The sequence below is a fragment of the Ovis aries genome, chromosome 3, assembly GCF_016772045.2.
Source record: "Ovis aries strain OAR_USU_Benz2616 breed Rambouillet chromosome 3, ARS-UI_Ramb_v3.0, whole genome shotgun sequence".
NCBI classification, from domain to species: Eukaryota; Metazoa; Chordata; class Mammalia; order Artiodactyla; family Bovidae; genus Ovis; species Ovis aries.
In genome coordinates this window covers 194,768,921-194,784,083 of record NC_056056.1, presented here as the reverse complement: position 1 = coordinate 194,784,083, position 15,163 = coordinate 194,768,921, and the positions used below count along the sequence as shown (strand labels likewise).

The following is a 15,163-nucleotide window of genomic DNA, read 5'->3' as shown; positions in this document are numbered from 1 at the left end:
TGGCATAGAAATAGCATACTTTATGTGAATAATAATTATGAGAACATTTACCATATACAATTTCAGGCTTTTGAAACATTTATATCAGTTTTATTAATGATCTAATGACTGAAAAATTACCACATCTTTATTGAACTACATGATGACAATATTAGAAGTGATTTTCTTTTGACCCTGGCTTTGAATATAAAGCCCCATTCTGAAATTGGCAGAGAAATGGAAACCTTTCAAATCCTAAGAATTTTTAATGACTGTTAACTTTTCCTGCTTTCTTACTTAAAAACATAATTGGTTTCTTTCATGTTAAATATTATTGATGATCTAATAAACCTATAGAATCAGAAGCAAGCATGAATGATTCTTTCTTTCACATGAGTTCACATAATTCCACTCTGTCTTATCACCTGGATGTTTGTGAAACTTCAAAACATCATCATGCTGCTGCTGCTAAGTCACTTCAGTCATGTCCGACTCTGTGCGACCCCATAGACGGCAGCCCACCAGGCTCTGCCATCCCTGGGATTCTCCAGGCAAGAACACTAGAGTGGGTTGCCATTTCTTTCTCCAGTGCATGAAAGTGAAAAGTGAAAGTGAAGTTGCTCAGTCATGTCCGACTCTTAGCGACCCCATGGACTGTAGCCCGCCAGGCTCCTCCATCCATGGGATTTTCCAGGCAAGAGTACTGGAGTGGGATGCCATTGCCTTCTCTGAAGCATCACCATAGGGGGATGTTACTCTGTTTCATGAACATTTCCTGAAGTTCAAAATTATAGGTCACTAATAGTATTTTCCCATGAAAATATTGACTGTTGACTTTTACAGCAGCAAATACTAATAAGTGGTAGGAAATTATAGTTATTTATTTGTTGCTTAAAAACATGAATTTTATGTTCTTGGTATATATCTTGAGAGAGGTTGTCTATTTTCCCAGTACACCTTGCCAAGATTCCTGTCATACTATAGTTAATGCTCCTTTATTTACTATCCATAGAATGATTCTATCAAAATCCATTCAAGCTTTCTTAAATGTCTCCTTTCTTTTTGTTATTATTTGTTACTTCTCATCAAATTTCATTTCTCCTACTCCTCTCTTCTCTTAGTTAAATGAGATTAGAGGCTGAAATTGAAATCAACATGAGGAAGAGGCTTTCAAAAACTTTTATGAGCTTAACGCCTAAGGATTTTGTCATTCTGTTTTATGAAATAAATGCTCCTTCTCAACTATTTTCAGAATAGAAAAGGAATGGCATATAATCCCACTCATTCCTTTTGTCCTAAAAGTACTCATTGATGTCCTGCCTAGGTATGCTATTTTCCACTAACTTACTCTTCCTTAATTCACTATCCTATTAAAAGTCCTGATATAACATCTAAGAGTGATACAACTTTTTCACCATTATAAAAAAAATATTAATAAAATTCATTCTGAAGATAATATAGCCCTTTACGGGAAAACCATATGTCAGTAAGTAGCAATAGTACCACCATTAAACACAGCTAGTTTGGGTTGACTCATCCTTCGTTGTAGGTAAAAATAGTGAAAAGATGGCCTCAGAACATCTCCAGCCCTACTAATAAACCAAAGTTAAAACCTTCTTCAGTTAGAAGACCTGTTGCTAAAACTGACTGATTTCAAAACTGACTTGAGTTTTAATCTTTGAAGCTTCTTCTCTGTCAGTCCTTTTATTTCTTCCTTTCCATGTCTGTCTTTTTATTGAGGCTCTTTGAGGACTGCAGTGATCAAAAGAACAAGAGTAGGAAGTGAAAAGTAGAAATAGTCCTCAACTTATGTTCCTATAGGTGCATAGCTGGATGATTTACTCCTGGGTGGTTTTAAATCCAACTGAGTCAAAAGACACTGGACTGCGAGTCAGAAGGATCTTGACCCCACCACTCAGAGATGTGTAGCCAGAGCCTTGGTACCCACCAGAAGAAATTCTTCAGGAAAGCGGGAATGATGACACGAGTGGAGTAAAATTAAGTGGAAGAATACCAACAGGTGCTTTATTTAAAAAAAAAAAAAAGTAAGCTTGAGAGAAATTTTAAGTCTGAAATGAATCATACCCTAAGCCTTCCACACTGGCCATGGAAATGACAGCAGGCCGTAAACTCTGTAAAAGAAACTGTTAGGACCTGGTAAGACTTTTAGGACTTAGGATGAAGTTTTTATGAGTAGAGCTAAGGTGATAAAATCCACTTTTGTAGAGGAGGGTTGAGGTCTTCCACAGCAAACACATAGATAGTTTTTGTATGCTGTGTTACTGTGGGAAGATCAAGTAGAGGTTCCCCCAAGCTATTTTTCTCACTGGAATTCAAATCATTACATATTAATAAGATCTAAATAGGAATCACAAAGGCAAAGATCAGTAGACAGCTGAAAACTTTTGAAGATTCACACAAAAGAATATATTTGAAAGTACCTGTAAATTATAAAGTGTATATGTATGTGTATATATGGACATACATACACATGTACACACATATATATTGATTTCTCATTTTTATTGACAATATCTCTTAAGGAATTAATATTTAGCATATTAAGAAAGGATATATGGCTAGGATTTTAGTTACCTTAAATTTCATTAACTTCTCATACTTTAAAGATGCTCTATTATTGCACTTTATGAAATTTCTCAAAGTGAGCCTTAAATGTTTTTATTAAAGAAATATAAAATAGAAATAGACAGTTTTGAGTTAGCTTTAATAATATAGAGGGCTTCCCTGGTGGCTCGGATGGTAAAGAATCTGCCTGCAACACAGGAGAACTGGGTTCAATCCCTAGATCAGGAAGATCTCCTGGAGAAGGGAATGGCTACCCACTCCGGTATTCTTGCCTAGATAATTCCATGGACAAAGGAGCCTGGCAGACTATAATCTATGGGGTCACAGAGACTCAGATGTGACTGAGTGACTGACGCACTTTTAATAATATAACTCTTTAAAGTTTTAAAAAATAAATTCAGTTAATGTTAAGGTCTTTTTAAAAGCCTACATAGAAAAGTCACAATCTGTTTATTATACAGTATGCTGAGAAGACATGTAGGCCACATAAACATTACATCCAATGTCTTCACAGTAAGTCTCATACATCAATCAATCCAGCAAAAGTAGCTGACAGGGAATAGTGGTATCAGGAAATAGTTGATATAGTTATCTATCTCAGATTCAAAGTTTTCTTTGATATCATTGTTTCAAAATTCCAGACATTTGTGAATTGCCTAGAATGAGATTTCCAAGGACTTCCCTGGTGGCTCAGACAGTAAAGCATCGGTCTACAATGCGGGAGACCTGAGTTCAATCCCTGGGTTGGGAAGATCCCCTGGAGAAGGAAATGGCAATCCACTCCAGTACTATTGCCTGGAAAATCCCATGGACAGAGGAGCCTGGTAGGCTACAGTCCATGGGGTCGCAAAGAGTCAGACATAACTGAGCGACTTCACTTTCACTTTATGAAACAAATATTGTCTTGTAGGCTATCCTTAAATTGTATTTGATAATTGCTGGAATGCATTCCACTTTTTAAATGCTATTTAAAGTAAAGAGAAAAGATGAAATTTTAAAATATCTGGGTCAACAGTTAAAGAAAAATCTCTCTGAAAAGGATAAAAGAGAAGAAATGAGGTAATTAGTAGCAGAATGTCACATAAGACTGAACACAGGTAACAGATCTTTCCCATCAGTAAATTTACTAATAATCAAAGAACAGAGGCAGTAGCCAAGCAAATGCTCAGCATCTTCCTCTTTGAGAGGTCTCAAACTGGTAGTGCAGCATACCCTAAAAGTCCTGTTATTTCACCTTAGCGCATGTTCTGGTTTGGACTTAATATGCAGAATTGTAAGCAATACACACATCATGATGCTTGTACAAAGGATGCCATTTTGGGTATAGCTCAGTTCAGTAGCTTAGTTGTGTCCAACTCTTTGTGACCCCATGGACTGCAACACACCAGGCTTCCCTTCTGACCAACTCCCAGAGCTTGCTTAAACTCATGTCCATGGAGTTGGTGATGCCATCCAACCATCTCATCCTCTGTCATCCCCTTCTCCTCCTGCCTTCAATCTTTCCCAGCATCAGGGTCTTTTCCAATGATTCAATTCTTTGCATCAGGTGGCCAAAGTATTGGAGCTTCAGCTTCAGCATCAGTCCTTCCAATGAACATTCAGGACTGATTTCCTTTAGGATGGACTGGTTTGATCTTTTTTGTAGTCCAAAGGACTCTGAAGAGTCTTTTCCAACACCACAGTGCAAAAGCATCAATTCTTTGGTGCTCAGCTTTCTTTATGGCCCAACTCTCACATCCATACGTGACTACTGGAAAAACCATAAATTTATTTTGACTATTTTGATTATAGAACACCCCAAAATTATCCCTCATTAACTGTATAGCTTACATGACAATCTCTACTCATTAATGACCCCATAATTACATCCATTTCAGCTTCATTTACAATAAGCCACCCAAAGAGGCCAGGTACATCCTGCTTACACTACCAATCTAAGATTGGCCAAGGATCAAATTGTCCAGTTACTCTCACGCAAGTTATAGATTTTATGCATTACCAAATTTACTAATGCTCAAAAACCCACCGATGCTAGCAAGACACAAACCAAAACATAAAGCAGACATTTTTCCTCCCATCCAAGTATTAACCAGGCCCTACCTTGCTTAGCTTCTGAGATCAGACAAGATCCGACATGTTCAGGGTGGTATGGCTGTAGACTACACACTTTTCCTTTGGAGCAAACCAAGATAGTCTATATGGCTTCCCGAATATTTTTTTCTCTCAAATTACAATAGATTTTGTTTCAGATTCAGAATGTAAGGTTTTGAGCAGTGCCTACAGATATTTTTTGGTTTGAAACAGCTCTAAAATTTATATCCATTAGTTATATGGATTTTTTTGTAGTGTTCTTCATCCCAGCCTTCCAGGTTGATTTATGATTTATTTAAATTGATTACAGGTTTATTTACAATAATACTTAGACAGATCAAGGATATCCTGCTAAAAACATTCCCTCAAGTGAAGACTCACTGCCATTACCTTTCTCCTAGTAAATAGCATTAGTGCTACCTTTAGCAGCAGGCCCATTTTTGTCTACAGGGGAAATTTGTCTCATCATTCCATTCTTTACACGGTATCACCAGTAAAAGAAATGGTTGGTTAAAGACCTGTTATTAACCTTTTCCTTCAAGATACTGCAAGAATATTGTCTTTGAATGATAAGTACTTGAATTTCTTAATTTAGTCACATCAAGAATAATAAATTAAAAAGAGTATATAAGAAAGCATCATGTCATTCATACCTGATGTAAGTTCACCTACATCTTAAAGTTAGTTTGCCATGGTTTTAGAAAGTCTTTGAGGAACATGATTATAGAAATAGAATGAGAAGGTGTTGGATACCAAGTAATTGAATGAACAGTAAAGCTCTCTTTTTGTCTTGGTTAACCCAGTATCCTTGAAGAGTGTGTCCTGTGACCCTGTAGCACAGACTGAATTCAGATAACCTAGTTTGTCACTTGGAAGTCAAGTGGTCTTGTCACTGAACCTGGACCATGACTCAGATTGAAACGTCTATTATGAAAATGATGGTTGGGTTCCGGTAAGTTCTGCCCCAATAATCAAAGGATAGTTTCTTCATTTTTCTTTATACCTTGTCTTTACAGTGCTATTAATCCAGATTCTTGGAAAAACCCAGTGATGATGACTCTCACCAAAAGCAGATCCTTCACTTCATCCTACGCTGTTTCTGCCTCTAACCATGTAAAGGCTAAAAAGCAAAACCGACCAGGTAAAGAACTTACTGAGGAAGAGCTAACACTCACTGAGTGTGCCGTCATGGAATGAACTAAGCTTTAAGTGTTGCAACACTCAGATGTGTTTGGTTTGACTCTTCTAAAAACAAAAAAAGCCTCATTAACCAATTAGTTACTGAAATTTCCAGTTTATAGGATGATGCAGATTCTTTTAAGATAGCTGCACCAAATATCCCATCTTGAACTTACTGGATGAATATTAAATCAGTGTAACTATTGAGTAGGCAAGCTTTATCTTATTAATGTAAAAGATAATGAAGTGCTTATGAAATTTCAATTTTATTTTTAGTGTCTGTTAAAAAACATTTTCCAGAAGTATGATATTTATAAGTTCTAGGAAATTCTTCATTTACTATACATACTATAATTTTTCAAAGAAATTCTTGCTCCATGTCACTTACCTGCACACACCCCCAATATAAAAATACAAAAGGAAGAGGTATGTAAATTCAGAGAAAATACAATCCAGGACCTTTGACAGCCCTTTGAAAAACCTCAAAAATCAGCAACCAAAAAACCCAGGAGTAACATGGGTGGCAGGTTTTCCTTCTCTTTTAAATCAGGTACAGAATGAAACTTACTGTGATTTCTCCTGTCTAGGATCTGCATGGGGTTTTTCAGGTTGGTGTCAATGTACCCTCTAAGCATCAGTTTTTTCTTTCCCTCAAGCGTCACTTAATAAATATGTATGGAGTGTTCACTATCCAGAGATACTATCTGACACTGAAATAGTTTGAGGAATGCAGCAATGATGAAGCCAGACCCTATTTCTCCTTTCACAGAATTCTCACTTACATTCAAGTGGAGCGTATAAACAGATGTAGAGTATAAGCTATTAGTATATATGTAGTGTGCTAAAGGCTATGATAAGAAAGTAAGGGAAAACGTTCAAAGAATTAAAGAGATGTAAAACCCAAGGTGTGGATGGAAAGCTTCAACAGCTTAAGATTCTAAATGATGACTGGCAAAGCTAACAAGCAGAAAGAGAGAGCAGTGAATGCAGAGAGGGAGATGAAAGCAGGTCTGTAGACAGAGGCCAGATGGAACCCAGGAGCTTTGGCAAGGAGTTTAGGTATCAATGAAGTTTCAGGTAGGAATGTATCTATAGTATAATTTTGGGGAATATGACCTTATTCAGTCAGAATCTGTGATAACTCAAAACTGAAATAGTTTGTCAGATTCTATCTCCAAATTGGCCTCATCCTTAAATCCTCATCCTTAAATGAGAGTCTGGGGTATTTCCTCTGCCTTTCCTTCCTGGAGGCTTCCTTGTTGGTTGGTACAGAATACGCCTGCCAATGGAGGAGACACAGGTTCTGTCCCTGGGTTGGGAAGATCCTCTGGAGAAGGAAGTGGCAGCCCACTACAGTATTCTTCCTTGAGAAATCCCATGGGTAAAGGAGCCTAGTGAGATATAGTGCATGGGGTCACAGAAGAGTCAGACATGAGTTAGTGACTAAACAACAACAGCAACTCCTTCTTGGAATGTTCTCCTTCCAAGTTTTCATCTCTCAGCATTGTAGAAAGCCTTGCTGAGATTCTTCAGTAGCTCCCTGCTTCGCCTCTTAATCTCCTGCCTTTATCGCAGCTCAGGAATTCACCAAATGGCTCAAGGGGAAAGCTGCCCTCTTCCCACTGGGCTGTTAGACATTCAAGTCCTGGCTGCTATGGCAGCCCCAAACTCCAGTATTTGTGTCATCAGCCTTATGACATTACTAAAAGCTCTGTTGGCTTGCCTTCCTAATAGCTGCATCCATCTGCCTGGATTCTTAGCCTTTTTTTCCATGCCAGTGGTCAATAAATAATGCTCTGGATGGAAGAACATTTTGCAGGATTTTGGCTCACCCTTCTGAGGGTCTCTTCTATTTGGAAACCTATCTCTCCAAGTTGGTTGTCTTGCCGTGATAGCTTTTTTATTTTAACTCAGCTTTTCTATTTGTTCTCAAAGATCAAATAGATGGATTTACTGCAAACTATTGCATTATAGCCAGAAGCAGAAGTCCTGAAATGGTAGTGTTTCTATGAGGGTTAGAGAACCAGTACTCACATTCCACTAATATTTCAAGAGTCTACCTTGGAGTATAAGCTTAATTTTAAACAGCACAACTTAAGAAAGGACTTCTGTTGTTTATTCCATCTAGAAGAGAAAATTTAGTACTTTCTTTCCCCTTTGATTGCCTAGTTTATACTGGTAACTGTTGAAACTATTCTTCCTAGGTAGCTCAGCTGTGAAACAATCTGCCTGCAATGAAGGAGGCCTGGGTTCAGTCCCTGGGTTGGGAAGATCCCCTGGAGAAGGGCCTGGCAACCCACTCCAGTATCTTGCCTGGAGGATTCCAAGGACAGAGGAGCCTGGCAGGCTACAGTCAATGGGGTCGCTAAGTGTTGGACATGACTGAGTGACAAAAACTTTGGCTTAAATCTCTACTAGTGAGCATACGAAGAAACTTCCTCCACAAAATACCATTTTATTGGCATTAAATTACTGAAAGAAATCACTCAAGGCAATCTGGTTTTCCAGAAATTAATCTGGTCCTCTCTGCTCTTTAGAAAAATTTATTATTCTTTTGTATCTTACAAGTCAGTTATGACCTGAGGACTAGAATTTATCTTTCATAAGGTTTAGAAACAAGACAGTGTGGGAAAATATTTAAATAGAGATTGCACTGAGGGCAAATTCAGATGAGCTCAGAAGTGCCAAGGCTCATTTGGGACCCCAGCAAGGTGGAAGAACTGAATCTGAGCATTCCATATAAACCTGAGACTTTTAAAGGGTTAGTGTATTATAAAGGGTAAGGGTATTATAAAGCAGACATTATTTTGCTGACAAAGGTTCATATAGTCAAAGCTATGGTTTTTCCAGTAGTCATGAATGAATGTGAAAGTTGGACCATAAAGAAGACTGAGCACCGAAGAATTCTTGCTTTCTATCTGTGGTGTTGGAGAAGACTGTTGAGAGTCCCTCAAGGAGATTGATCAAGGAGATCAATCCAGTCAGTCCTAAAGGAAATCAGTCCTGAATATTCATTCTGAAACTCCAATACTTTGGCCACCTGATACAAAGAGCTGACTCGTTGGAAAAGACCCTGGTGCTGTGAAAAATTGAAGGCAGGAGGTGAAGGGGATGACAGAGGACGAAATGGTTGGATGGCATCACCGACTCAGTGAATGTGAGTTTGAGCAAAGGAAGCCTGGCATGCTGCAGTCTGTGGGGTCACAAAGAGTCAGACAGGATTGAGTGAGTGAACAAGTGACCCTAGTTCAAAAAGACACCTTCAGTTCAGTTCAGTCGCTCAGTCATGTCTGACTCTTTGCAACTCCATGGACTGCAGCATGCCAGGCCTCCCTGTTCATCTCTAACTTCCGGAGTGTACTCAAACTCATGTCCATTGAGTCGGTGATGCCATCCAGCCATCTCATTCTCTGTCATCCTCTGTCATCCTCTCCTTCTCCCATCTTCAATCTTTCCCAGCGTCAAGGTCTTTTCAAATGAGTCAGTTCTTCACATCAGGTGGCCAAAGTATTGGAGTTTCAGCTTCAGCATCAGTACTTCGAATGAATATTCAGAACTGATTTCCTTTAGGATGGACTACTTGGATCTCCGTGCGGTCCAAGGGGCTGTCAAGAGTCTTCTCCAACACCACAGTTCAAAAACATCAATTCTTCAGCACTCAGCTTCCTTTATAGTCCAATTCTCACATCCATACATGACTACTGGAAAAACCATAGCCTTGACTAGATGGACCTTTATTGGGAAAGCAATGTCTCTGCTTTTCAATATGCTATCTAGGTTGGTCATAACTTTTCTTCCAAGGAACAAGAGTCTTTTAATTTCATGGCTGCAATCACCATCTGCAGTGATTTTGGAGCCCAAGAAAATAAAGTCTGTCACTATTTCCACTGTTTCCCCATCTATTTGCAATGAAGTGATGGGACCAGATGCCATGATCTTAGTTTTCTGAATGTTGAGTTTTAAGCCTACTTTTTCACTCTCCTCTTTCACTTTCATCAAGAGGCTCTTTAGTTCTTCTTCACTTTCTGCCATAAGGGTGGTGTCATCTGCATATCTGAGGTTATTGATATTTCTCCCAGCAATCTTGATTCCAGCTTGTGCTTCATCCATCCCAGTATTTCTCATGACGTCCTCTGCATATAAGTCAAATAAGCAGGGTGACAATATACAGCCTTGACACATTCCTTTCTCTCTTTGGAACCAGTCTGTTGTCCCATGTCCAGTTCTAACTGTTGCTTCCTGACCTGCATACAAATTTCTTAAGAGGCAGGTCAGGAAGGACCCCTTGGCTCCCTACAAAATATGTATAGGTAATTTTTGGAGGAAAGCATCACCAGTTAACAGCCATGCAGCTTCAACATATAAAGTTCAAACCAGCTTGAACTTACAAACCAGATCACTATAAACGTGCAAGGAAACAACACAAGTTAGAAAAAACAGGAAAACAACTGTATAGATCTCTAAAGGTGTTGAGTGGCAGGTACCTAGTGGTCCAGTGGCTAAGATTCCATGCTCCTAATGCAGGGGAGCCATGTTTGATCCCTGGTCAGGGAACTAGATCCCACATGCTGCAACTGAGACTCTGTGCAGCCAAATAATTTTTAAAAATATATTAAGTTATTTAAGTGACAAAAAGTACTCAGATGTTTAAAGAAAAACATGAGGGCATAAAAGATAGAAATGAGAGAAGACATAATTGCACGGCAGCTAAATGACTTTTGGAAATATAATCAGGGAAATACGATAAGTTAAATGGCATAAAAGACTACTAAAATTTTGGAGAATTAGTAAACTAGAGAACATGAAGAAAGTATCCGGAATGAAGCTCGGATGAGAAGTTGGAAAATGTAATAGGTTCTGAAAGCCATAGGAGGAGTCATTAAAAAGTCTAATATACATAATCATAGTTTTAGTAGAGAATAGGAAACATAAACTATTTGAGGAGGAAAGGACAAAGAAAAAAATAATTTAAACATAGACACAGAATAGTGAAACCACAGAATGCCAGAGATTAAAAAAATCTTGAAGTTAGCCAAAGATAAGTCCCTTCAGTCAGTCTGAGAGCAAAATTGTTGTAAATAAATGGAGTCAGAAGACAGAAAAATGTTTTCTTCAAAGTTTTGAGAGAATATGATTGTCAACCTAGAATTGTGCACCAGGAAAATCTGTTTCAAAAGAGTAGAAATAAATTAAAGATATATTCAGGCAAGTCACAACTTTACCAACTACCAGATCTTAACTAAAGAAGTTTGTATTTGAAAAAGAAAAAGAGCAGAGGAAAATTTGTAAGGTATAATAGAAATGATTAACAGATAAAGTAGAAAACCATGATTACATTCAAACAAACATGATATGCATAAATAATAGTGTTGAGTTGGCCAAAATGTTCGTTTGGGTTTTTCCGTAAGATGTTACAGAAACACCCACTTTTTGGCCAACCCAATATTTTCAGATTGTAGGTATTTTTTAAAAGATTTTTAAGGAAAATAATTAAAATACGAGACAACAATGACAAGTAACTCAAGGGATGAAGGATGAATTGAAGTGTTCTGCACTCTTGTATTGCTCAGAAAACAGACTCAGATGAGGAAACTGAGGCAGAAATGTTGAGTAACTTGCCCAAGGCCACACAATTAATCCAGAATTCTTTCTTTTGTCCTAAAGACTTATTAGAAAAGAAATGAGGATGACAAATTGAGATAACTTAAAATTAAGATTTTTTTGGTCTTGCCCCTAGCTGAGGACAAGATAATGAAAGGATTTGGTTTTCTGTTTCTCAATTTCTTCGTTGGGTCATGAAATTAAAATTCTTACGATAACCAACTTGATAAAATCAGGAAGATAGAAATTAATGGTTAGTGTATTCCCTGGAAATAACAGAGCAAATGATGAGACAGACCTAAGGAACAACCTCAGATTCTGTGCCCTGTTCCTGACTTCATATGCCTGTGCTTAAGAAGGGCAACATGCGAAAGGAAAAGAGGCTCCACAGAGGATACCACAAAGGCAGATGGTAGAGATGAGAGTTGGGCTTCCCAGGTGGCCCAGTGTTAAACAATCTGCCTGCCAATACAGGAGATGCAAGAGATGTGGGTTCAGTTCCTTGGCTGGAAAGATCCCCTGGAGAAGGGAATGGCAACCACTCCAGTATTCTTGCCTGGAAGATAACATGGAGAGAGGAGCCTGGTGGGCTGCAGTCCATGGGGTCACAAAGAGTCAGACACTACTGAGTCACACACACACACACACACACACACACACACACACACACACACACACGCGCGCGCGCGCGCGCGAGGGTCACAGTAATGGCAAGAACCTCCCACATTCTTGCCTTAAAGTACATAAACATCTCTGTCATTGATTGCTTTGGGAAGAATTTTGCATTGTGTCATCTTTAGACTGCTCTCACAGCAGAGCTAAATGTTTATAAAGTAACCTGTATCCTATGTATGCTGAAATGTTTAAATCTCTGAAAGTCTGCCAAAAGGAAGGAAACTATCCAAGAGTCAAGAGAGCTGAAACTCAAGTACAGTTCTACCTGATCAGATGGGCCCTTCTGTTTGGGAGCTCATCTCCCTGCATGGGTGGCAGATTGGGGTTGATTTGCCAAATAGATGTAATTTAAGTGAACGTGATGCCCTGCTACACCCACCTCCCCAACCCCCCACCCCTGCCCCGGATTTCAGGAAAATGTGCAAAGAGGCAGAGAAAAGCCCCTTTATGTGGCCAAGAGAGTAAGGAAATGGAATTAAATAAAGTGTGAGGAGGAAAGTAAGAAGCAATAGGCAAAAGAGATAGGAGGATGCAAGCGTAAACTTAGAGTACTGAAACACTGGAAGATAAATGACTTGTTTTGAGATGGGACTAATGAAATCTGTTCTTTGCACAAATCAAGTAAACAGTGAATCCTTTGGCTCCATCCATCAGTATTCACTGAAACAGTTGAAGCACAACCAATTATTATGCAGTTACTAATATAAAATAAATGGATGAAATCACATATGAGTCCTTTGATTAAAGCCTGAAAACAGGAGATATAAATAAAATTTATATTTCTGTGTTGCTTGTCTGAGTCACTGAATATGTAAAAATGCCTTTCTGTCATTCTACTTTTGAAATATCTCTAATTCATGCTTATCACAGCTGCAGTGAGTCATTCCCTTTCCAGATTCTTACAAATTTTATGATTCTGATAATCCTATTGCAATGATTACAGATATCACACCTGAAAGTTAGACTGAGTTTTGCCTATAGAAAATTTGAAATGAGAGACAACTTTAATTATGGCATTGTGATTTTTTTTTTCCTTTTTGCATCTGTGTAACTTTACTTTTTGTTTTGGAAAAATATTGAGGCTGTTTTCCTGTGGGTGTGGAGAAGAGGCATGTATTTATCAGACAGGCTGGTCCCTTTTTTGTTCAATGAAAATTAAACAGAATTTTAAAGCACAAACAGATGGATTCACTTAAATCATTTCCCTCCAGTATTGTTTATCATCTCCTTTTGATTGCCCAAAGTTCCTTGTGCCTTGACACACATTTTCTCATGTTCTCAGGAGCAAGGAATTAAAGACTCGATTACTCAAAGGAGTTGGTACTTTAGAAATCATGTACTTTAAAAAGTTGGCACTTTTTAAAGTTATGTTTTTAATTTTTTAAATTTTTAAGTATTTCAGAGTAGAGTGGTCTGAATCATCCAAAGAATTGTATTTCATGAGCTGGGTCTTTTTCCTGGAGTCTCTTAAAATTATTCAAGAAAAATGAAGATAAATATGTTTGAAAGCGTGCGTGTTTATCTCAGTCCCTTCATGTGTATGTATGTGTGTGTATTTGTGTAACATGAGATTGGGTGAGACTTCAGAGGTTATCAATTCTATCCCCCTAACTTTAGACATGATTGCACTTTAAATAATCTTATAATTTGTTTTTTATAACATATAATAATAACATTTTTCTGTGAAATAATTTTATTTGCAGTCTCTCCTTTTAAGAAAGCATAGTCTTCCCTCATAGCTCAGTTGGTAAAGAATTCACCTGCAGTGCAGGAGATCCTGGTTTGATTCCTGGATTGGGAAGATCCACTGGAGAAGGGACAGGCTACCCACTCCAGTATTCTTGGGCTTCCCTTGTGGCTCAGCTGGTAAGGAATCTGCCCGCAATGTGGGAGACCTGGGTTCAATCCCTGGGTTGGGAAGATCCCCTGGAAAAGGGAAAGGCTACCCACTCCAGTATCCTGGCCTGGAGAATTCCATGGACTGTATAGTTCACTGGATCACAAAGAGTCAGACATGACTGAGTGACTTTCACTTTCACTTCTTTCATTTGATTGTTATTTTGTCATCTCTCCTATTTGCAGACTAATATATGTAAATATATGGCCATTTCCTACAGCATTCCTAACCATTTCTGCTTTTAAAAATTTAAGTAAACTATGATAATGCACACTGTGAGAAATAGTTTGGCTTGAGGAAAAAGAAATTTAAATGTTTATGCCTTTATCTTCTCACCTGTAGAATAAAAATATTCTTGCTTTTCAGGGGGTTGCCAAGACCCCTCTTGTTCAGATCGTTCGAAATATGTAACCTCACAGCCCTGCAGAAGCAAAGTGTTTTTCCTCTGTTACAAGGTTCATTTTAAATTTCATTCCAGGCAGTAAGTCTGGAGGCTATAGTTCTGCTTATTTGTTTTAAATTTTGTTAATCCCTGAGTTCCAAGAACTCTAATCATTGAGTAGATTTTTAAATTTGTATTTCTAAGAGCAAATTGCATGTCTCTGAGAGAATTAGCTGGCAGCTATTAAAAATCAACAATGAAGAAAATCACTCCTCTCATAAATTGCCTTCAGAAAATATATGTGTGCGGACAGAAATGGATCATGTTCCCACAGGCTTTCAACTACTTTTAAAAAATGCTAGGAAACTATCCCCAAACTCACAGTTCGTTATCAGAATAACTAGGAAATTGCCGAAAGCAGTGCCTGTCAGGAGCCTCTTCGGTGTGCCTGTGTGCTCAGTCATTCATTCGTGTCCTGCTCTATGGACTGTATGGGTCATTTGTGACCCTATAGATTGTAGGCAACAGGCTCCTCTGTCCATAGGACTTCTCAAGCAAGAATACTGTAGTGGGTTGGTTGCCATGCCCTCTTCCAGGGAATCTTCCTGACCCAGGGATCGAATTCGCATCTCTCAAGTCTCTGGCATTGGCAGGCAGGTTCTTTACCACTAGTGCCACCCAGCTGGGACTTTCCTGGTGATCCAGTAGTTAAGACACTGTGCTTCCACTTCAGGGCGCATGGGTTCAATCCCTGGTCAGGAAACTAAGATATT

General features: G+C 38.5%; 1 protein-coding gene across 1 annotated transcript in view; it reads left to right on the top strand.

Annotated features, from left to right (window-relative positions):
* PDE3A (phosphodiesterase 3A) overlaps window positions 1–15,163 on the top strand; it is a 368,430-nt gene that overhangs the window by 310,435 nt on the left and 42,832 nt on the right. Inside the window, exon 5 of the mRNA XM_004007550.6 lies at window positions 5,673–5,797. Coding sequence (XP_004007599.3) covers window positions 5,673–5,797 — 125 coding nt within the window. The remainder of the gene's footprint in view (window positions 1–5,672; window positions 5,798–15,163) is intronic.